Raw genomic sequence first — 25,259 nt, 5'->3', positions numbered from 1 at the left:
ATTGTTGAAAAGTCGTTTTTATTTGGCGCACAAAAAGTATTCTTGTCGCTTTATAATATTAAGATAGAACTACTGAACCCACATGAACTGATTCAAATATGGTTTTAGTACCTTTATGGATCTCGAGAGTTTGAATGGCTTTGCTCTCAATAGAGGCCTCACTGAGCCATCGGATTTCATCAACAATATCTTAATTGGTGTTCAGAAGATGAACGAAGGTCTTATAGGTGTAGAACGACATGAGGGTGAGTAATAAATTATTATAATAATATATATTAAAATAATTTCTGGGTGAACTAACATTTTAAACTGTTTAAATTGTAAAAATATTTCACAATATTTGTATTTTTACTGTATTTTTTGTCAAATAATTTTAGCCTTGGTCAGCATAAAAGACTTCTTTCAAAAACATGAAAAAATCTTACCGACTCCAAACTTTCAATATTAAAATAATATTAAATATAATTTATACTTAAAAAATAAAATATGTCCATAAGTGCCCTTAGCTATGAAAGAGCAGCCTCTAAGCAATAAAACTTTCCTTTGGGTCTCCGTATTGTTCACAGTAGGAGTTGTGATGGCAGCTGTGTTTTGTAAGGTTGAGGGATCTGCTGTTTTGCTTGGGAAAAGTATCAGATTCATGAGCACTATTGAACTATCCAGAACCCTTTCAAAAAGAACATGGTAGTCTGATTATCATCAGATGCATTATACGAAATCTCATGTTTTTAAATACAACACAGATAGAGGTGCTGCCCTCTCTATCTGTCTGTGGTGCGCTTGGACAGTAAATATACTAGACGCTCGGATTATTTGACTGCTTATAACCGCACACAAACATACACGCTCTCACACACACACATCTTCAGGTAGATGTCACTTATTAAGGTCACAGATTGGAGGTTACTTCATCCTGAAGCATCCTTTTGCTCGCTATTTGACAACTGGACCAGTCTAAAGCAAATAGACTAGGGCTGAGAACCATTTTTGTCTGTCACCGTGTCCTTTCACATGCATTTTTCCGCAAATGGAATAGCATAATTTATTATGCACTATTTATTTAATGTCACCGAAAAACTGAATCTAAAGCTTGAAACACACATTACGCAAACTCACGAATGATTGACTTTAATGACTTTAATTTTTGAGAATCAAAGGCTGCATCTGAAATTGCATGCATACCTACTGTATAGTAGTTAAAAAGCAGTATGTCCAAATTCACAGTAAAACGGTAGTTAAATAGTACCCAGATGACCTACTACTTCCAGCGAGATGCTGTAGAGCAGATCCGGTGGACACTTCCCATGAGCCATTGGAGATACACACACCCGGAGCAGTGGGCAGCCATTTTTGCTGCGGAGCCCGGGGAGTGATTGGGGGTTAGGTGCCTTACTCAAGGGAACTTTAGTTGTGAGTAATGAGAGTGGAAGAGAGTGCTGTTCATTTATACTACACACATTCATACTATATAATTTTAATGGTCGCAAAGTAATTAGTAAATAAAGAGTAATAACTCTTTAATGCAGCCAAAAACGTTTAGTGCAACCACTGTAGTCTGAACCCCAAACAAATGACTTTATGAGTCAGTGCTTTTTAAACATACAGCACAAAAAGCACAGCTCGATTCCCGTACAAATGACTAATGCGTTGGTTTTTTTAGTGACTCAAACACATACAGCTTACAAGAGACTTATTATAGATATTGACATATAGACATAGTTTTGTTAGTAGTTTTTTTCTGAAAATAAATGTATGAAATGTGTTACCACATTTCTGTTTGTTAATATAAAGTTAAGGCCAATTATTGGATTCCATTCATGCCATTTCTCTAAAGACTATAAAATTTTGTGTAAAATCTGAACACACCTTTTGCAAGAATTGTTTTATATCTAATTTTGCAATGAAAAGCATTATCTTTGGTAATATTTTGCCCCATCAAAAAATGCTTAAAAGTGCTAAAGCACAGTCATATTTCTGCTTATTTTTTCATGGTAAATCTGAGTCTGCAGATGCTTTGAAGCCGAGCCGCTTGTGATCCATGTCTGTAGATGAGACATCTGTGTAATGCGTGTATGAAAGGAACACAAATCAGGTCTAAAGAAGGAGCAGTCAGAACCAGAGCTCTGCTTCTGTGATTTACCTGCACATTACTGTGTAAATCTAATAGTCTGCCATGAAACCCAGCACAGATGCCCGATCCTCCCCATCATTTCTTCCTTTTCAGACACATGATCAGTCCTACATGAAGTGTAATGTGAAACACTGATCTGTCTTCATTTGGTATTTTGGTAATATTGCCCTTCATGATAATATTAATGTTTCTGTCAGCCTATGTGCGCTGTAAGGTTTTATCTTTCAGCTTACATTACTTTACTTTAATTGCACAATGACATTAACATTTAAAAATGTAGTTTTAGTCAATGCGTTAGCTTTGAGCCCATCTTATATGCTAATGTACTCCTAAAAGTATTTTTTCCCCTCAATTTTCTCCATATATTTATATATTTATTTATTCTTTTTTTTTTTTTTTGTATTTACAATTTTTTTGGTCTTTCTGTTTTGGGAAAATAAAATAGGTTAGCCAAAAAATGAAAAGTATGTCTCACCCTCATGTCGTTTCAAACCCGTAAGAGCTTCATTAAAATATTTTTGATAAAATCTGATGGCTCAGTGAGGCCTCCATTGCCAGCAAGATCATTTCCTTTTTCAATGCCCTGAAAGACATATTTAAAACAGTTCATGTGACTACAGTGGTTCAACCTTAATATAATAAAGTGACAAGAATACTTTTGTGCACCAAAAAAACAAAATAACGTCTTTATTCAACAATATCTAGTGATGGGCGAGTTCAAAACACTGCTTCATGAAGCTTCGAAGCTTTACGAAGCTTTTGTTTCGAATCAGTGGTTCAGAGGGCCGAAATCATGTGATTTTAGTAAATGGGGCTTCGTTACGTCATAAGTGTTGCGAAATTTCAATAGTTCACGTGACTTTGGCAGTTTGATATGCCCTCTGAACCACTGATTTGAAACAAAAGATCGTAAAGCTTTGAAGCTTCATGAAGCAGTGTTTTGAGATCGCCCATCACTAGATATTGTTGTATAAAGTTTCGCTTTATAATATTAAGGTCGAACCACTGTAGTCACATGAACTGTTTTGTTTTTAGTAGCTTTCCGGGCACTGAGCCATCAGATTTTATCAAAAATATCTTAATTTGTGTTCCGAAGATGAAAGAAGGTCTTACGGGTGTGGAACGACATGAGGGTGAGTATTAATGACAGAATTTTCATTTTTGGGTGAACTAACCCTTTAATATATGGAGCATCAAGGCTCAAATATTTGCATCACATATCTGTCTACTGAAATATCTTGATCTGGTCAATTTTATCTTATCTGGTTCATTGGCTTGTGGAAAGAATAAAAATGGTGTCTAAAGGGGTGGTTAAAATACCTTCATTTACAAATGTCCATTTTTAAGCTTACGAATCAGTTACTGTCACAAACTATTGCAGTCACTAAATATTTGCTTGCCTATAACAAAAGTTCTCATAAATAAGTTCTAGATCATTAGACATGACGTTATATAGTCGTTAAGGTGCGTTTCCTCACAAGATGCATACACAAAACACCTGTGAAGTCACTAACTGATTGGGCAATATAAACAAAATGCTTTTGGCGAAATACAACAACACAGGAAAGAAAATTGCATTTGTTTCAATTTGTTTACTGCAGAGAATAAAGCTACAGTCACAGTTTGCTTGTAATCTGCTCAAAGCATCTTGCTGCTTAAGCTATACTCAAGCTATAATTTAACAGTCAAGTTCATCTGCATTCTCCACAAAACAAGATCACACCGTGCACACACATAGAAAACAGCAGTACACAGCCTTCATCAGCCTGCTAGCATATATCCCATGAATATTTAAAGTTTTGCATTATTAAAATGACTGAAATGGAACTGAAATCCACTTATGAGATTCGTTCCCCACATCTGTTATGTAATTGTGAAATATATTTAATACAGCAGTGAGCAGATGCTATTTATAGCATTCTTTTGGGCTAAATTAAGACCATACATGTTTGAAGCTGTGCTGATCCTTAGAGTATTTTGGTGTATTTAATGTTCAGTAGTTATATTTCAAAGTTATGTTTTCATATTTTGTTTGATTAAATTTGTACTGCTTGAAATCGAGCCTTAACTATAAAGAGATTGCTGTTTGCATTAAGGGAAATGTAGGATGATATTCAGCAATATCTGCTATATATGTCTTAAAGGGATAGTTCACCCAAAAATGAAAATTCTGTCATCATTACTCACCCTCAATTTGTTCCAAACCTGTATGAGTTCCTTTCTTCTGTTGAACACAAAATAAGATTTGGGAACCAAACAGTTAACGACACCCAGTGACTTCCATAGGATTTTTTTTTTTCCTACTATGGGTGCCGTCAACTGTCTGGTTCCCAACATTCTTTAAAATCTTATTTTGTGTTCAACAGAAGAAAGGAACTTATACAAGTTTGGAACAAATTGAGAGTGATTAATGATGACAGAATTTTCATTTTTGGGTGAACTATCCCTTTAATTTGAGTAAATATTAACTACATTCAAATGTACTGCTAGAAAGCCTTATACCACGAAATCACATGTTCATGTGTCTATTTCTCCCCCATCCTCTCTTTTTCCATACCTCCATCTTACTGTAGCAGATTCAGTTTGCCAACCAAGAGGAAAAGCAGGAGTTCAGCAAGTTTCCTACAAAGACCGGCCGTCGCTCCTTGTCTCGCTCCATCTCTCAGTCCTCCACGGACAGCTACAGCTCAGGTCAGACCCTCATCCACCCTCACTGCAAGCCAAATATATGTCAATAAGGTTCTGTAGTTCAGAAGAAGAACAAAAACACAAACATTGTCATGTGGCATGAAGCGTAAAATGCATGCAAATGTATACATTTCAGGTCTAATACTTTTTTAGTACATAAATGGGTTTAGGTTTATTGCAGAAACTTAATGTCAACAAACATCATTGTGGCCCAAAACTGCTTATTTCTTGTTCATGCTAGTTTGTGTGTTGTATAACATAATCCCAGACCAGCTTAAAGCGAAAACTACAGACTTTTGGTAGCGTTGGCAGTGGATCAGACAAATTCACATTCCTAAATCGTTCGTAATACCAACAAAAGTGAGGGATAAACATTCCTACATGTTTGCGACTGCAGACCGACCCCCACCAGTCGCAGACTGCTGAAACAGAATTGAAAAATAATTTCATAAGATCAGAGGAAAGGTTTTCATATGTCATGTTTTCATTGCAAAGACGATTAAATGCATGAACTAAAATGTGCCTCCATGCTTCTGTAGCGGCCTCATACACCGACAGTTCAGATGATGAGACGTCTCCTCGTGAGAAAAGCCAGGTCAACTCAAAGGGCAGCAGCGACTTCTGTGTCAAGAACATCAAGCAGGCAGAGTTTGGTCGGCGGGAGATCGAGATCGCTGAGCAAGGTTAGGAGAGTCACCTTTTATGGTTGTTACTGTGTGTCAGGTTTTCTTCACACCTTCACATTCTTGTTGCTGTGTGATATAAATATGGATTTACATAACCATTACAGTATCGATTCTCAACTAGTTTGTCATGTTTTGTCAAATTTTCTAAATAAATTTTGATGGTTTAGTAAAGTACTGTTGACTGTATTTGTGTTGAACACAAATGTATGTGTTTGTAAGTGCTGTCAAGTAAACCATGTTTGGTAACAGCTGCTGCTGACAACTCAATTTAATTTCATGATTTCAACTTTTTTAAAGGGATAACTGGGTCAAGATCTTAATGCCATCAACATAGTCCATACAGTACAGTACTTAAAGGGATAGTTCACCCAAAAATGAAAATTCTGTCATTAATAACTCACCCTCAGGTTGTTCCAACCTGTAACACTTTCGTTCATCTTCGTAACGCAAATGAAGATCTTTTTGATGAAATCTGAGAGCTTTCTGTCCCTCCATAGACAGTTATGCAACTGACACTTTGATGCTTCAAAAAGTTCATAAAGAGATTGTAAAACTAATCCAAATGAATTGAGCAGTTTAGTCCAAATTTTCTGAAGAGACGGTCGCTTTATATAATGAACAGATTGAATTCAGGCTTTTATTCACATATAAACATTCATCAACTCACACATCAGTTGTTGTAAACAGAAGCTCAAGTGTGTTTGCTTGATGTGCGAGAACCCTTGAGGTTCATTCTCATGTGTTACTCAGCACATTTGTGCGTCAAGCAGTTTCGGTTGAGTTTCTGTTTATGTTCGCTGATCAATGTTTATATGTGAATAAAAGCCTAAATTTAATCTTTTCATCATATAACGCAATCAAGTCTCTTCAGAAAATTTGGACTAAACCGCTCAATACCTATGGATTAGTTTTACAATCTCTTTATGAACTTTTTGAAGCATCAAAGTGTCAGTAGCGTAGCTGTCTATGGAGGGACAGAAAGCTTTCTGATTTCATCAAAAAGATCTTCATTTGTGTTCTGAAGATGAACAAAAGTCTAACAGGTTTAAAATGACATCATTTTAACCCTTTAAAAGAACAGTTCACTCAAAAAGAAAAAGCCTATCATTTGGTTATACAAGTCTTCTAAAGCCATACAAATAGCTTTGTTTTAGGAAAAAAACACAAAAATGTCTCAACTCACTGACTCAAGTTCAACTCAGTGACTAAATGATCCCAAAATAAAAAACTTATATATAGTTAACACTACTTAATATAGTGCATGATTCATGTACAGACCATTTTAATTATGCTTTTATGATGCTTTTGTGTACTTTTTGTAAGCTTGATAGCTTCGGTCCACATTCATTCCCAGCAAACATTGGTCAGACGGCAACGTTGTGTCCCTGGCCACATGGTTGGACAGCATAAATCTGTAAAAATACGTAACACAGAACATTTCCTAAAAATGTATTAAAATCTGTTTGTACATGTCTACAATTCTTTGGGGTTGCATGTGTAATTGTTACTTTGACTTTTAGCTATGTGTAGTTCAATGTATAATAGTTAATTAATTAATTAGATAACGTCAAATGTCCGTTCACATTTTGGAACTATTTTTCAAACATGACGGCACGTGTCGGAGGGTTGTCTTTTCAACGGTCATTAAAGATCCAAATGTTTGCTGGGTTGAATTTTAGGGCTGGAACGACTCGTCGATATAATCGATTACATTGATTACGCACTGTTTTTGTTCATCCCTAACCCCCATTCATGTTTCACACAAAACAAAATGCTGAACATGCGCAGGTGTCAGTTCGGTTATAGAATGCGGTTCAAAAAAATGCTTTTAATAACACAACCGTATTAAGCGGCGCTGCCATACTAGATATTTGCATCTGCTCTAGAGTTTTGTTTGATGTGAAACATGACAGGGAATTAGGGATGAACATAAACAGTGCATAATTGATGTAATCGTTTACGGCGACATGACCTTAATTATACAGATTTTGAACAACATGAGTGTGAGCAAATACTGGGTGAACTATTCCTTTAAAGGTTTGATCTCTGTCTTAGACTCTAGACTGTACCTTCCTTAATAAAGTTGTCTCATCTCTAAACTGTTGACTCAATCATATTCACAGATATGTCTGCACTCATTTCCCTGCGGAAGCGAGCTCAAGGGGAGAAACCCCTCGCCGGGGCTAAAGTGGTTGGCTGTACCCACATCACTGCACAGACTGCAGTAGGTTTTCACCAGGGCCGCACTAATTCAAACGCACGCTTCTTCTACAACCAGTCTTTGATTTTAACGCAAAATATTTACATATTTTATAGTTTTTTGGATGAATCTTAAAGTTTGCTGTATGCACAGTACTGTAGTATTGTATAAATAATCCTAAAATAACACTGTAGCAGCATTGCCACCATTAAAATACCCAGCTGAATGATCAACAAATGAGCAAAAGTAACCACAGTACTACTTTATTTTCATATAAATAAATCAGAACCACAGTGCTCAATGTATATTTGCTTATGTGTGAACATATCCCAGAACAAATAAATGTAAATACACACCTTGTTGCTTTCCTATGTGCTTGATATGCCGTAATGGTTTCTTTCAGGTCCTGATTGAGACACTTGTGGCACTGGGCGCTCAGTGTCGCTGGACTGCCTGTAACATTTACTCCACTCAGAATGAAGTGGCAGCAGCTTTGGCAGAGAGCGGTAAACAACCCTTTAAACATAATGTTTTCTAAACTACCAATTCCAACCCGGTCCAATGTGGCTCTGGACTCACAGTGTATTTATTGTGTGCGCTTTAAAGGTGTTTCGGTTTTTGCCTGGAAAGGTGAATCGGAAGACGACTTCTGGTGGTGCATCGATCGCTGTGTCAACATGGAAGGCTGGCAGGCAAACATGGTATAATATTCTGTGCTTAATATCTGATGATTTATATGGGCATATATGAAATATCTGTTTACACTGAGTGCAAATAACCATTCTTGTGTGCAAAGATTATTTTAAGTAACTCCAACCAGCATTTATCCATTGTACAAACTGCATATTACGTCTATTTACACTTTATGTGAATAGCATTTATCGCTTTTGGTAACAAAGTGTAATGCTAACTGTTGCTATTTACACTTTGTGCACACATATCTACCGCTATTTACACTAGCACACTGTGTCTATTACACTGTATTTGCTGCCAAATCAGTGTTTAATCTTCAAAACAGTTATCATGATTCCTCTGTGTTTGCAGGCTAGTAATCGCCATACCATTTTTTTCTTACAGATCCTGGATGATGGGGGCGATCTGACCCACTGGGTGTATAAGAAATATCCCAGTGTCTTTAAGAAAGTACGTGGGATTGTGGAGGAGAGCGTTACAGGTGTACACAGGTAAGGGAGGACTATTTTATTTTATTATTTTTGTCATCCCACACAATAACCTAACACAATGATACAAATCTTTATTTTTTTATTGTATTATTAATCTGTATATGATTAGAATAATGAGATTAATCACATTTGAATATTTAATTGACTTCCCTAATAGAACCATATTTGTGTTTGAATCAAATTTGTCTCTTTGTATTTATTCTGTTAGGCTGTACCAACTCTCCAAAGCTGGCAAGCTTTGCGTCCCCGCTATGAATGTCAATGATTCTGTCACCAAGCAGAAGTTTGATAATCTGTACTGCTGCAGGGAGTCCATCTTGGACGGGTAAGATACTTGCAATGCTGAGATGTGCTTTTCTGATTTTGTTAAAGCATATCTTTCTCTGACTCCTTACCAAGCATGACTAAAACTTATCATAGAGTATAATCATGGTTGACTTCTCTTTCTTCTTAGTCTGAAGAGAACGACAGATGTGATGTTTGGTGGGAAGCAGGTTGTGGTTTGTGGTTATGGAGAGGTCAGTCAACATCTGTGATTTTGTAAAATGCCCCAAAGTGGATGTTAATATAATCTACATAATGAAAAAATTTCTCTTAACTGCCAGACCTTACAGAGTGCCTCAGGGATGACGCATTTTTGTAGGCAAAACCCATGGTGTGCCACCCATTTGTAGGCATGGTGTGCTGTAGTCCGTTTATAGCCTACTGTTAGCCTTTTATATTTGACGACTGTTGGAGTTTGGGTTCCTTGCCGCTGTCGCCTTTGGCTTGCTTAGTTGGGGACACTTGACATTTGATATTCAATAGTAATCTTGACATTTATTCAACAGTGCTTCTGATCTGCATTGACACTAATATTTAAGAGCTGCTGTGCAGCCCAATTATGTACCAGTTATCAATGTAAAGCTGCTTTGACATAATCTGCATTGTAAAAAGCGCTATATAAATAAAGGTGACTTGACTTGACTTGACTTTATTTAGGCTTCAAAATTTATAAATGTTGTGTTAACTCGTAAAGATTATCTTGATAGACAAAACGTGTAAGTGTCATAACCCTTTGTTAAACACAGAGCTTATTTTCTGCGATTTTCCAAAAGTCTATGGGAAAAATGCATAGGCTTTCAATCGAGGGAACCCGTGCGCCGCTAACTTCAGGGTTGGCCTACAAAAACACGTCATCCCTGGGGTACTACAAGCACAGAGATTTTAAGAATATTTTTGTGGTTTTATTTTCATTCATGTATTGATTCTGGTGTAGGTGGGAAAGGGTTGTTGTTCAGCTCTGAAAGCGCTTGGAGCCATTGTATGCGTGACGGAGATCGACCCTATTTGTGCTCTTCAAGCTTGGTAAGACAAACACACCCACAAATTACTATAATATATATATATATATATAATTTTAAATAATATTATAGCATTATTTATTAATATTTTTAATATTTACTTTAGGTATTAGTACTTTTGTTATATGCTTTAGTCATTTTTATTTGTTTTATTTTTTATTATTTCTAGCTTTCTTTAATTTATTTTTATTATTTCAATAATTCTAGTACTTTTGCTTATTTTATTTCAGTTTGTTGCCATTGCAACACAAATTTTGTTTGTTTTTTATTTTAATTTTTTCATCTAATATTTATATTTAAATTTATTTCAGCTTTATTTCAATTAACAAAAGTGATTTGTAATAGTTTTAGTTAACAATAACAAGTAACAGGATTGTTGATCCATACACTTAAAAAAAGGAACTTCCCTTTTTTAAAATAGCCAATGGGCTTTAGTTAAAGGCACAATATGTAGGATTTTTGGATTAAAATATCCAAAAACCACTTGAACAATGTTATATATTTTGTTGACTTGTGTACGTACATTATCCCAAATGTTTCCAAGAATGCTTAAATCCAGAGAAATGAGCAATTTTTAACCAGGACATGGACGTGTCCGACTGTCCGTGCGTCACCTATCATTCATACCCTCGATTTTCGATTTTATTTTGTAGAAACCATGGAAACACCAAAGACACTTTAATATATTACATGTTAATTAGACACGGGAACAGTTGTTTGGTTACATTTATAGACAGAAAACGAATTATAGTTATATAGCTCAACACGTTTAGTCTTTTTGTTTAAATCTAGTTTTCTTGATTTTCTGTGAGTACCATGCTTTACCATGCCTCAGAGAAAAACACAATTTTGTGAAGAAGCTAACATAGCATAATCAGATGCAGCTTTATTTTTAGTAACAGTATAATACAGCATATTCTCCATCATACAATACGTTTGTATTTAATTGCATGCCATTTATCAGCACAAGCCATCCAGCATTTAATATGATATTGTAAAATCGATCTAGCTTACTGCAGTGTGCAACAAGTGTTACAAGCATTCGTTTGGCAGCAACACACTCAAATGTATCTATCTACAGTGATAAAACAGTGCTGCGGTACACTCATACGCTTGTCCGGAAGAAGTGGAAGATACAAAAAACACAAAAAATTGTATGACGATTACTAGCCTGCAAACACAGAGGAATCATGATAACTGTTTTGAAGATTAAATACTGATTTGGCAGCAAATACAGTGTAAAATAGCAACAGTTAGCATTACACTTTGTTACAAAAAGCGATAAATGCTCTTCACACAAAGTGTGAGTTGTGTGTATTTTATATTATAAGTCAATTTTGTAATTGGATTTTATATCGACTACAAATAGAGCCACAAAAGTTTTACAATATGAACAATAAAAAGTTAAATATCAGCAAGTTTTTTTTATTGCCATATTTATTTATTAAAAGTTATACTTAGTATTTACAGAGCAGTTTTGTACCAAACAACGTCTGTAAACTTGTCTCTTATTAGCTCCCCATATTAGCTAAACACATGGCCACAGGAAGTCTTTACACAGGAAGTCTGTGAACAAGCTGAAGTGCTTATTTATCAAGAATATTTCACCACATTTTCCCTCACTGTCTGTATAAAGACCTAAGATACCAGTTGAATCGATCTGTTTTTATCTCCCTCGTAGTATGGATGGCTTCAGAGTGGTGAAGCTAAATGAGGTGGTTCGCCAAATGGACATGGTTATCACCTGCACGGGTACGTCTGGTTACAGCTGGCTTGTTTCCAATTTCAGATCCATTTCCTCTGTTTCATGCAGCTCTTATCAGCACAAACACATCCTCCCAAATGCCCTTGCATTGAGCTGCTGTGAAACGGTTTGCCCTTTGTCAGCTGTGGCTGATCTCTTGGCTACTCTGAACTAGTCTGGGAAAAGTGATATTTGCTCCGCAAGTGATAAAATATTTGTGTAAATACATAGTAGAGAGAGTTGTTGAGGTTTAGATAAGTTCTGTGTGGTCTCTGCTAGTCAAAGGCACTGCTTTGTATTAAATGTAAGTTTATTTAATGCATCATGTATTATTTTAAATGCAATTTGAATTATTATTTAAATATTATTACTGTTAAGTAAGAAAAGATTTGTTTCATATTTGTTTTTGGTTCCATATTTGAAAGTTTGATATTTTTCTTCTTAAAGGTGCCCTAAAATTAAAAATTGAATTTATATTGGCATAGTTGAATAACAAGAGTTCAGTACATGGAAAAGACATACACTGAGTTTCAAACTCCATTGTTTCCTCCTTCTTATATAAATCTCATTTGTTTAAAAGACCTCCGAAGAACAGGCGAATCTCAACATAACACCGACTGTTACGTAACGTTAACATGTTGCTAATGTACTGTTAAATGTGGTTAAAGTTACCATTGTTTCTTACTGTATTCACGGAGACAAGAGCCGTCGCTATTTTCATTATTAAACACTTGCAGTCTGTATAATTCATAAACACAACTTCATTCTTTATAAATCTCTCCAACAGTGTGTAATGTTAGCTTTAGCCACGCAGCATAGCCTCAAACTCATTCAGAACCAAATGTAAATATCCAAATAAATACTATACTCACATGATCCGATGTATGCATGCAGCATGCATGAGGAACATCTTGTAAAGATCCATTTTGAGGGTTATATTAGCTGTGTGAACTGTGTTTATGCTGTTCAAGGCAAGCGCGAGCTCCGGGGGAGGGGGAGCATGAGAATTAAAGGGGCCGCAGCCTGAATCGGTGCATAGTTAATGATGCCCCAAAATAGGCAGTTAAAAAAATGTATTTAAAAAAAATCTATGGGGTATTTTGAGCTGAAACTTCACAGACACATTCAGGGGACACATTAGAATAATATTACATCTTTTAAAAAGAAGTTCTAGGGCACCTTAAATGGAGTGCAACAGTGTCCACTCCCTTCTTCAGCAGTGTTGGTTCCGGAAGTATTTTTCCCATAGGGATTATTAAATTCTTTGTTGAAGCATTACATTACAAACTTTGATTTTCAAGAACATAAAAACATTTGAAAATCAGACAAAAAGACAACGGTACAAGACTGTGTACTTTAATGGGGAAAAGAACTACAATCCCATGAAGCATTGCAAATGATATTATTAAATTAAAAATAATGCATAAGTATAAAACTATTTATTTTAAAGACATTGAATATGTATTTAGAAGCAATATATTTTGAGTTTATTGCAAAATATGCATATATAAATATATTTAAGTAGTTTGAGAGCGTAGGGAGATTGACTTGATTGTCATTCTCAGTGCTTCATGGGAAAGTGTCCTTTTGCCATGATTTGCTTGTGATGGTGCAGAATCATGGGTAATGTAGTTTTTCCACCAGGAATTTCACACAATTATTTGAAAAATAAGTTAAATAAAGTAAATAAATAATATGGGATAGTGGCTATACAGCATTGATTAACAATATATAGTTCACAGTTGGTCTGTTTTTAATGGTTTACAAGTTATTATTAAAAATCATTTTCCCTATGGAGAAAATAAATGGAATTTTTTTACTTCTGGAACATGACTGCTACACTCTGTAAAATCACAAATTTTAGTTCGAAAAAAGGACACATTTTAATTGGTTTGCACAAATATGTCTACTAGGGTTTCCTTAAAAAAAAAAATTGTTTCTACAGGGAACAAAAATGTTGTGACCAGGGAGCACTTGGATCGAATGAAGAACGGCTGTATTGTCTGTAACATGGGCCATTCCAACACTGAGATTGATGTGGTGAGTAACTCTCGGAATTCTTTGTATCGCCTTCCCTCGCATTTATCTTTATTTGTTGAAAATATTTTCAGGTATTTCTGAGCAGGCTCCATTTGCTCATGCTGTAGTGTACTTTACTGGTGAATGTAGTCCAGGGAAAGAATTTTAACGTCAACAGCTGTAGATGTTCCATGAGCAGCAGGGCCACTTAATCAACCTGAAAGCCTCTTAGCGCCATGCTTCTGACAACAAAGTCAAGTGTGCTGACTGTGTTCATAGTGAATGCCCTTTGTGTGTGTGTGTGTGTGTGTGTGTGTGTGTTTAGCTTTGTAGGTTTATCAGCCTGTACTGGTTAAAGAAGTTAAAGCGGGTGTTAGTTTGTGTGCGCTCATGTGTGTATGTACTTCCTCTGTTCCAGACGAGTCTGCGGACTCCAGAGCTCACCTGGGAGAGGGTGCGCTCACAGGTTGACCACGTCATCTGGCCTGACGGGAAACGAGTGATTTTACTGGCAGAGGTCTTTCCTTCTTCTCATTTTTTCATGAATGTGTGCCAGTATAAGCGGTGTGACGGATAGGCTCATACAGTTTATACTAAGCTAGATGTATTTGCATGGCAATCTGAGGTTTAGAACAACTTCACATTATTTATACATGAGAGCGACAAAAAAGTGCCACAAACAACAAGTCAAGACAAGCAAGTTGTTGTTATTAAAGAGTGTTGTTAGGCACAACACAGTGCAGGGTTTAGTTGCTTTACAGGTACAGACATAGGCGGAGTGTGTAAGGCTTATTTAAACTAAATCTAGTAATAAGGAGAAAATGAAAATTCAATGAAAAGTGTTGATTGCGGCATTAAATATAGATCTGCGCATGTTGTAATTTGTATTTATAATTTGTATTTGTTTTGTATTTGTTTTATAGCATTGCGCACTATAACCAGCAACTGTATGCAAGATTTTGCAAGGCAGGCAGTTCAAATAATAAATTGCCTAACCTAATGCAGCAAAATATACATTTTTTTCAATTTCTGAATGAATTATATATCACCTAGAAAGCGTTCACAAAAGCGCTCCCTTTATATTCACCAAGCTGTCACTCATCTTAAAGGATTAGTTCACTTTCAAATAAAATTTCCCTGATAATTTACTCACCCCCATGTCTTCCAATGTCCTTCTTTCTTCAGTCGAAAAGAAATTAAGGTTTTTGATGAAAACATTCCAGTATTATTCTCCTTATAGTGGACTGCAATGGCCTCCAGATGGTTGAAGGTCAAAATTACAGTTTCAGTGCTGCTTCAAAGAGCTTTAAACGATACCAGACGAGGAATAAGGGTCTTATTTAGTGAAACGATCGGTCATTTTCGAAAAAATGCAAATGTATATTCTTTATATAAACAAATGATCGCCTTCCAAGTGCTTCCGCCAAAACCACACTTTCGTATTCTTCAAAAAGCTTACGCTGTATGTCCCACGCCACATTTATATAAAGCGTATACATTTACATTTTTTTCGAAAATGACCGATCGTTTCACTAGATAAGACCCTTATTCCTTGTCATTTAAAGCTCTTTGAAGCTGCACTGAAACTGTAATTTTGACATCCAATCGTTTGGAGACCATTGAAGTCCACTAGAAGGAGAATAATCCTGGAATGTTTGCATCAAAAACCTTAATTTCTTTTTGACTGAAAAAAATAAGACATGGACATCGGATGTTGGTTCCGGAGAAGAATTTTTCCATAGGGATTATTAAATTCTTTGTTGAAGCATTACATTACAAACTTTGATTTGAAGAATATAAAAACATTTGAAAATCAGACAAAAAGACAACGGTACAAGACTGTGTACTTTAATGGGGAAAAGAACTACAATCCCATGAAGCATTGCAAATGGTATTATTAAATTAAAAATGATGCATAAGTATAAAACTATTTATTTTAAAGACATTGAATATGTATTTAGAAGCAATATATTTTGAGTTTATTGCAAAATATGCATATATAAATATTAGGGGTGTAACGTTCACAAAATTCACGGTTCGGTTCGATACGATACACTGGTGTCACGGTTCGGTTCGGTACGTTTTATCACAACTATGCAGTGTTTTCAGCCACATAACGTTCTTTAACGTTCATTCTTTTAAGATTTCAGACATTTATATACGCATAAGCACCATTAAAACAATATATTTAGAGTTTATAAAAAGCACACTGATGTCAGACATCAGTGGAAGGAGCAATAACAATCCATTCATGTACAATTTGCCGATATTTATTCATATCAGACACACATAATGGGCCTAAGTAACTATAAAGTTTACTCTATTATTCTTCCAGTTCACCAGCCACTTACTTGCATATATTTCGGGAGAAAATGATGAATACACCTGCCGTAAATCCGACTGACAGGACTCTGTGAACTGCAGCGCAAACTAAGATGCCGCCATCTTAGTTTGCGCTGCAGTTCACAGAGTCCTGTCAGTCGGATTTACGGCAGGTGTATCGCCTATCTCGCGTTATAGATCAAGATAAAGATCATTTATAAAGGCTTTTAAACGACAAAACACACTCACTTACACATATTTGAGGATCGGAATATCAGATAGTTGATAACATGGTAAGCAAGTTTGTGAATATTTTAAATAAACAAGGAAAAACAAAATAATAGCGATCCATCTGTCATACAGTGTTATTGTTGCTGCGCTCAGCGCTAGTGACACGCAAGACGCGTCGCTATGGAAACATTAAAGGCAAACGTTCTAAAATAATGGTTTCATTAAAAAAAAAACTATCTCTGGGGGGAGATTAGAACATTTTAAACTCACGCTCGAAAGAGATAAAACAAAAACAGCTCCTTATAAAAAAAAATGAAAATGTTATATAGCTTACAGGGAATCCAAAGTGCACCCAAACACCAGAGCTGTTGGTTATTTGGACGATCTTCTATTTCTGGTCTGTTAAACCTTTACAGTCTATGTGTTAAACACATTAGCCATTTTGCAAAGAGCCTTCAGCGCGTACTGAGCGGTACTGAGTGAGCGAGCGCCTGACTGAGTAGCCACATGTAAATCAGACGCTCCAGACGCGTTCGGTGTGAACGCAGCATAACATAAACATATAAGTTGGTGTTTTTTTTTTCTTCCGGGGTGTCAGGGACGTTGCCTGTTACGTCGTTTGGGTTATTGGGCTACCTTGTTGAACGCATAACATTATATTTCACAAACTTTTTTATTTTCCAAATGTAATTAATTAGTCCAACGAACCGTTCGGTACATAATGCGAAAGCCTCGTACCGAACGGTTCGATACGAATACGCGTATCGTTACACCCCAAATAAATATATTTAAGTAGTTTGAGAGCGTAGGGAGATTGACATGAGTGAAAATGGTGGAATTTTGGGGGTGAGTAAATTATCAGAAAAATTTTATTTGAAAGTGAACTAATCCTTTAAGAGGAGTGACAGCTTGGTGAATATAAAGGGAGCACTTCTGTGCACGCTTTCTAAGCGATATATAATTGAAAAAAATGTATGTTTTGCTGCATTAGGTAAGGCAATGGTTAGGCAATTTATTATTCGAACTGGCTACCTTGCAAAATCACACATACAGTTGCTGGGATGTGCAGGTTGCTGATAGGCGACATCTAACTATTTCATTTGAACTATTCAATATATTCTATTTAAATGTGTTTTTATGGAGGAATCACATCTAGCCTTGCCCTAGAGTTGGTTCACTCTCCGCCTATGGTTACAGAGCAAATTTATACATAATTATGAACTACTGTTGAAAAGTTTGGGTTCAGTGAGATTTTTTTTTTGAAAGAAATTATTTGTATTGAGCAAGGATGTATTCTAATATGCTGATTTGGTGCTGAAGTAACATTTCTTATTATCATCAATGTTGAAAACTGTGCTGCTTAATATTTTTGAGTTAATCGTGATGCATTTTATCACGATTCTTTGATGAATAGAAAGTTCAAAAGAACAGCATTTATTTGCCATCACAGGAATAAATTACATTTTAAAATATATTAAATAGAAAATAGTTAATTGAAATTGTAATAATATTTCACAATATTAGTTTTTACTGTATTTTTGATTAAATAAATGCTGCCTTGGTGAGAAGAGACTTCTTTCAAAAACATTTAAAAATCTTACTGTTCCCAAAGTTTTGAGTGGTAGTGTATATTTTTTATTTACAAATATAATATTAGTCTATTAGTCTCTTTTAACACTGCTTTTGAACTGATGTTATGAATAATCATGTGTTTTTGTAAATAATCAAACGAAGTATTTAATTCATTGGATTATACAAATGTTGCCATGTTTCCACATGGTCATTTGATTAATATCAAAACCATTTATTTCTATCAAATCCATAGATTTCAATAAACCCACTAAATCGTGATTTGTACCATGACAAGATAATGGTCCATAGCTCCCTCCACAGAAGCCTCAGTTTTCTCTAATGTGCCCACCAAGATAAATCTCTTTCCTTTGTGCGTTCTCCTGGTGGAGCACAGTAAATCTCAGTCATTTGTGTGCTATTTTTCAGGGCCGGCTCTTGAACCTGAGCTGCTCAACAGTCCCCTCGTTTGTGCTGTCAATCACGGCAACAACCCAGGTAATTTAACTTGTCACCATTTGGGTTTTAGCCGAAGTGTGTTTGTACCCTCTGTACGGATGACATTTTATCCATTTATGTTAGTGGTTCTGAGTGCTGCTGCACAGCTGTGTGATTATTATTCCTGATTTAACATCTCTAATCGCAGGCTGTTGTGTTCTTTATTTTAATGTTAGGCTTTGGCCCTAATAGAGCTGTATAATGCACCAGAAGGTCGCTACAAACAGGATGTCTACCTGCTGCCCAAGAAGATGGGTAAGAGTAATCTAAACCAATCGCTACTGGCAACTTAAATACATCAGTTATATGCATTAGCTGTGATAAATCGTATGTGTGTGTGTTTCAGATGAATATGTGGCCAGCTTGCACCTACCCAATTTTGATGCTCATCTTACCGAGCTGTCAGATGAGCAGGCCAAATATATGGGCCTCAATAAGAACGGACCCTTCAAACCAAATTACTACAGGTATGAGAGGTGTTCTAAAACACCTCGCATCACTATACTGTTGATTTTGACTGATAGTACTCATCATAATGTACACATTTTCACTGTTCTATACCTAGTGTGTGTGATGAACACATGCAACTAAATAATAATAAAATGTTTGGTCACTTACTGCCCTCTGCTGGTTCTCAATAAAAGTCTCACATACAGCAACCAGCGAAACCGCTAATTGTCTTCAGCATTTTAGTCTAGTACAAATCTTTTCAATTATTTATAATAATATATAAAATATATAAATGTATTATTTTAGCTGTTCAGTATGACATTCACTACTGTTCAAAAATGTGGGGTTGTAAGATTTTTTTTTAAAGTTGCCAAGGCTGCATTTATTTAATCAGAAATACAGTAATATTTTGATTCAAAATGAAATTTATACCTGTGCTGGCAAAGCTGGATTTTCAGTGTCACATGATCCTTCAGAAATCATTCTAATATGCTGATAATAAGCTCAAGAAACATTTCTTATTATTATCAATATTGAAAACAGTCATGCTGCTTAATATGTTGTGGATTTTCAGGATTCTTTGATTAATAGAATGTAAAAAACAGTATTTATTGGAGATTAAAATCTTTTGTGACATTATAAATGTCTTTACTGTCACTTTAGATAATTTTAATGTGTCCTTGATGCATAAAATGTATTTTTTTTTTAAACTGACTCCAAACTTTTGAATAGTGTAATTAATAACAATCAGTTAAAAAAAGACTGAACAGTTATGACAAAAATTTACATTTTCTATTGTTTTACTTACAGATATTAGTGTGACTGGATGGATCAGCCTTCATCAAAGATGGAGAGACCTGTATTAACCAGTGAAGCAAGAGATTTATTTTATATTAATATGCATTTCTTAAAACAAAACTTGATTTTACTGAATGTTGTTCTTATTTAATAGTGTTACTAATGTCCTGTGACAAAATATACATTCATGTCACTTTTAGGCTTATGTGCATTGTTAGAATTCATGTATTATAGCAATTGTTGTAAATCTTCTTTTAACCTAAAATACGAAAAGGACCACTATCTATCTATGGCTCAAAAAAATGTGCCAAATATTGGTTATAGTTGCTGATCTCATAGAATAATTGATAATTATTAATATATGCTTTGTTTTTACATGGTTACTCCATTCACCCAAGGTTACGCTACACTCAATCGTTCATGACCAAAAAGTTGTCTTTGTGGCTTTTTAATATAAAAAATGTTAGTCTCGGCATAATATTCCTGATTTATTGCTCTTGCATAAGAAAATATAATAGCTTTTTTGAATGAATGTACTGTGTATAACTGTAAAAGCTAGAGTGTTCTGGCAATATGATACACACCACTGTGTGCAGAAACTTCCGTGACCCGGCAGCACCTGCTGCTAAATATACCCCGCTTGGGGGATTTTATGAATTGTGTCACCAACAGGGATTCTTTTCCTTTTCACTTTCTCACACACTTTCAACATCTCTGTGGCCTTTTATATAGTTCTTATATTCAAATAATTTAGACCAGTATATGTTATGTAGGCCAGTTTTAGATGAGTATAAATGTAACCCCAGTTGAAATGAGATTTTGGGATATTCTGTAAGACGTTTGCTTAATATTATTGACCTTCGACCCCTAACATTCCCACACGCAGTCAGCTAGATTCACAAGAAGCACACATATTTTGTTCACCATCTCTAAGGGACTGCAAATGTCTTAAGAAAAAAAAATCACTGTGAATGCTGTCATTTGAATATTTGCCTCATCTGCACTTTGTTTGTGATTTACCTTTGCATTACATCATTTGTCAGATGTGTTCCCTTTGCCTTGATGTCATCATCAAATCCCTGCATTAAAGATCTTGCTGTCACTAAATATGCATTTTTGACCTATATTTATTCTATTAATATCACCAACTTTTACTATTATTATGTAAAAAGTGTGTTATATTGTTGCAACAATATTGTTTTTTTAAGATGCAAAGGGAATCTAGGAGGAAGATGTTAGGAATTAATGTTTAATTGTGAACTCGGGGCCCAAAAAGCCAATCCGCCACGTTAAAGCGTAAATCCACCCATAAATCTGTATGAAATATGGTTGAATCCATATGTAGTAATCACAAACGACTATGATTGGTCCATACTGGCAAGCGCTGAGAAAATCAAGTCAGACTGCTGAAGTAACGACAGACGCTTACAGTAACAACAACAACGCTTTAAACAACAATTTACTCTGGAATAATGACTCAGTGATGACCAATTTGAATGGAGTTTGAAATAAAAATACAGAGTTATCAAATTATAAAAGAAAAAATCTCATTTCGACACATCGTTTAACCCCACCCGGTCCTACAGTAGTACAAGCCAGCTTACGCTATTTCTATGTTTGGACCACGAGATCATCAGTGCGCGCCTGGAAAGTTCAGGGCTCGTTAGCCTCTAAAGTTACCAGAGTCAAGAGAAGTCTGGTCTTTCTAGAAGGAGCATGGGAGGTATAAAGCTCGAAGTATCACTCGGGTCGAGGCAGTCGAGAAAAGACAGCTCAAGCAACCTGAAGCAAAGCAGAGCAGAAGAGTCCGCTCTCGGAAGCGATACTACAAACTCACAAGACCTGTAAGTGACTCTGAGCAACGTTAACTATTGAAATATATATCTATATATATATATATATATATATATATATATATATATATATATATATATATATATATATATATATATATGCTATATATTAATATAAATTAAAATATAATTGTAAGCTTTTGGATTATTAAATTGAGTCTAATATTTAGAGATGAAAGTCAATATTTTGCTGACCTTAACTATTTTGAGTTATATTAACTTTTGAAAAAAAAAAAAAAAAAAAATATATATATATATATATATATATATATATATATATATATATATATATATATATATATATATATAATAGGAATTTAAAGCTTTAAAACTTGAAAACTTTTTCTTAAAGGGATAGTTCAGTTGATGAGTAAATGATGACAGAATTGTCATTTTTAGGTGAACTATTCCTTTAAGTATAGATTATTTGGTGTATTGATTTTTTTTAAATTGTTTAATGAGTCTAATATGAGAGATAAAATCTTTAATAGATCTTAAAATTATTCATTTAAATATTTATATTGAACATGAATTATACAATGATATTAATAGTAATAACTATGAAATAACTCATGACTTTTTTGTGTTGCAGGTGTTATTTCATTACTTATAATCAAGATGTCTAAAGGTCTGTCCATTGGCATTGATCTGGGAACCACTTACTCCTGTGTGGGCGTGTTCCAGCATGGCAAGGTGGAAATCATTGCTAATGATCAAGGAAACAGAACCACTCCTAGCTATGTTGCCTTCACAGACACAGAAAGACTCATTGGAGATGCTGCCAAGAACCAGGTCGCAATGAACCCCAACAACACAATATTTGATGCCAAACGGCTGATTGGTAGAAAGTTTAATGATCCAGTGGTCCAGTCTGACATGAAGCTTTGGCCGTTCAAGGTCATCAGCGAAGACGGCAAACCAAAAGTTCAAGTTGAGTACAAAGGAGAGACCAAGACATTCTACCCTGAGGAGATCTCATCCATGGTCCTCGTCAAAATGAGAGAGATCGCCGAGGCCTTCCTGGGTCAGAGAGTAAATAACGCCGTCATCACGGTCCCAGCGTACTTCAACGATTCACAGAGGCAAGCAACCAAAGATGCAGGGGTGATCGCCGGTTTGAACGTGCTGAGAATTATCAATGAGCCCACAGCGGCTGCCATTGCCTACGGGCTAGACAAGGGCAGGAGAGGAGAGAGGAACGTCCTGATCTTTGACCTGGGTGGAGGCACCTTTGATGTCTCAATCCTGACGATTGAGGATGGGATCTTTGAAGTGAAAGCCACAGCAGGGGACACTCACCTGGGCGGGGAGGACTTCGACAACCGGATGGTGAAGCACTTTGTTGAAGAGTTTAAGAGAAAGCACAAGAAGGACATCAGTCAAAATAAGAGAGCAGTTAGAAGGCTTCGAACAGCCTGCGAAAGAGCTAAAAGAACCCTCTCATCTAGCACTCAGGCTAGCATCGAGATCGATTCCCTGTTTGACGGCATCGATTTCTATACTTCCATCACAAGGGCTCGTTTTGAAGAGCTTAACTCTGAGCTCTTCAGAGGCACTCTGGATCCAGTTGAGAAGGCTTTGGGAGATGCCAAAATGGACAAATCTCAGATTCACGATATTGTTCTGGTCGGTGGCTCCACGAGGATCCCCAAGATCCAGAAGCTTTTGCAGGACTTCTTCAATGGCAGGGATCTCAACAAGAGCATCAACCCAGACGAGGCGGTGGCATATGGAGCAGCGGTGCAGGCCGCCATACTAATGGGCGACACCTCAGAAAACGTTCAGGATTTGTTGCTTCTGGACGTGGCTCCTTTGTCCCTGGGTATCGAGACCGCAGGTGGAGTCATGACTGCTCTCATCAAACGCAACACCACCATCCCTACCAAGCAGACGCAGATCTTCTCCACATATTCTGATAACCAGCCAGGCGTCCTGATCCAGGTGTTTGAAGGTGAGAGGGCCATGACCAAAGATAACAATTTGCTTGGCAAATTTGAGCTCACGGGGATCCCCCCGGCGCCAAGAGGAGTACCCCAAATCGAGGTGACCTTTGACATTGATGCCAATGGCATCCTGAACGTATCTACTGTTGACAAGAGCACAGGAAAAGAGAACAAAATCACCATCACCAATGACAAAGGTAGACTGAGCAAAGAGGAAATCGAGCGAATGGTGCAGGATGCGGAAAAGTACAAAGCCGAGGATGAGGTGCAGAGAGAGAACATTGCAGCGAAGAACGCCCTGGAGTCTTACGCCTTCAGCATGAAGAACAGCGTAGAGGACGAAAACCTGAAAGGAAAGATTAGTGAAGAAGAGAAGAAGAAGGTCATTGATAAGTGTAAGGAGGTTATCAATTGGTTGGAGAACAATCAGTTGGCTGAAAAGGAAGAGTATGAGCACCATCAGAAGGAACTGGAAAGTGTGTGTAATCCAATCATCAGTCGGCTGTATCAAGGAGGAGTTCCTCCCGCAGGCGGCTGTGGATTCCAAGCCCAGCCTGAATCGAAGGGTCCCACCATTGAAGAGGTGGATTAAAGAAGGGAATATTTGCCTTACTATAGTGCAAAATTAATTTCAGTGGCCTTACTGTATGATACTTCCAGATTTATATTTTTTATATCTTGTTTGTCAAATGTGCTTGAATTTAAATGTTGTGCTTCAGCTGTGTCAGCTGATAAGTGAATTAATGGAATGAAATAAATTAATATGGTGATATAATGTATTTATTATTTACAAGAATAAAAAATAAATGCGAATTTTAAACCACAAAAATCCAGGAAACCAGTCTTTTTTTTTCTATAACAGCAGCCATGGTAGAAAATGCATGATGTTAAACCTGCTCTACTTTAGTTTGTACACTAGATGACGTTGTAAGACAGACCCTTTTCACATTTTGGAAACTAGCAGGGCATATAGTTATACTATATATAGCTCTAGTATTTCATATTTGCTTCTTCAACAGCAAAATAAATCAATAATAAATAAACTACTGCGTTTCTATGACATTCTAAAAGAGGACAAAAATATATAGAGACTGATTATACGGCAGTCATATTATAGAAATGTCAAATTTACCGTCAACCCCCCAACTGTATTAGAATAAATCCCCATGCATCCCCCGTGTTTAGTAGTTTTTTTTTTTTTTTTTTTTTAATTTTTGTTTAATGCCATTACATTTATGCATTTGGCAAATAATAATGCACAATATAATAAATAATAATATATAAATAATAGCTATATTTTGTGCACAAAATATAGTGTTATAAATGTACATAAATCAAATTAAAATGTTAATTAATGCGGAAATACGTCATCATATTTCGTGAAAAAAGGTCCATAATCTGATAAACTGAACCTTTCCTCTATACTAATCAAATTGAGCTCACAATCACACGTAATGCAGCGCTGTAAGGGTTACTGAAACGCTGGAGCATCATCATCATCATCATCATCCTCCCATGGGCTGTGTCGTCTGACTGTCACAAAGATGCAACAGATCTTTCCCAACAAACTGATGTTATCCTTCGGCAGCAGATGATTTGG

The 25,259-nt window shown here is 36.0% G+C and overlaps 2 protein-coding genes across 3 annotated transcripts in view; both read left to right on the top strand.

Moving 5' to 3' along the window:
* Positions 1-20,987, top strand: part of ahcyl1 (adenosylhomocysteinase-like 1) — a 31,134-nt gene extending 10,147 nt beyond the window's left edge. For both annotated transcript variants that reach the window (XM_067394978.1, XM_067394980.1), the window contains exons 2-17: positions 4,705-4,822; positions 5,359-5,502; positions 7,629-7,729; positions 8,109-8,211; positions 8,312-8,406; positions 8,783-8,889; positions 9,098-9,214; positions 9,344-9,407; positions 10,148-10,236; positions 11,914-11,984; positions 13,922-14,016; positions 14,414-14,512; positions 18,547-18,615; positions 18,792-18,870; positions 18,962-19,082; positions 19,876-20,987. In XM_067394978.1, coding sequence (XP_067251079.1) covers positions 4,705-4,822; positions 5,359-5,502; positions 7,629-7,729; positions 8,109-8,211; positions 8,312-8,406; positions 8,783-8,889; positions 9,098-9,214; positions 9,344-9,407; positions 10,148-10,236; positions 11,914-11,984; positions 13,922-14,016; positions 14,414-14,512; positions 18,547-18,615; positions 18,792-18,870; positions 18,962-19,082; positions 19,876-19,882 — 1,479 coding nt within the window. In that variant the 3' untranslated portion in view covers positions 19,883-20,987. The remainder of the gene's footprint in view (positions 1-4,704; positions 4,823-5,358; positions 5,503-7,628; positions 7,730-8,108; positions 8,212-8,311; positions 8,407-8,782; positions 8,890-9,097; positions 9,215-9,343; positions 9,408-10,147; positions 10,237-11,913; positions 11,985-13,921; positions 14,017-14,413; positions 14,513-18,546; positions 18,616-18,791; positions 18,871-18,961; positions 19,083-19,875) is intronic.
* A 587-nt stretch (positions 20,988-21,574) lies between these two features.
* On the top strand, positions 21,575-24,474 carry hspa1b (heat shock protein family A (Hsp70) member 1B). Its single transcript, XM_067393794.1, has 2 exons — positions 21,575-21,707; positions 22,309-24,474. The coding sequence occupies exon 2, from the start codon at positions 22,335-22,337 to the stop codon at positions 24,249-24,251; it is 1,917 nt and encodes a 638-aa protein (XP_067249895.1). The 5' UTR covers positions 21,575-21,707; positions 22,309-22,334; the 3' UTR covers positions 24,252-24,474.
* The last annotated feature ends 785 nt before the right edge of the window (positions 24,475-25,259 follow it).

Source organism: Chanodichthys erythropterus, chromosome 9 (assembly GCF_024489055.1).
Source record: "Chanodichthys erythropterus isolate Z2021 chromosome 9, ASM2448905v1, whole genome shotgun sequence".
Taxonomy (NCBI): Eukaryota; Metazoa; Chordata; class Actinopteri; order Cypriniformes; family Xenocyprididae; genus Chanodichthys; species Chanodichthys erythropterus.
Note: the sequence above shows the minus strand (reverse complement) of the source record. Positions and strands in the feature narration are given on the sequence as shown.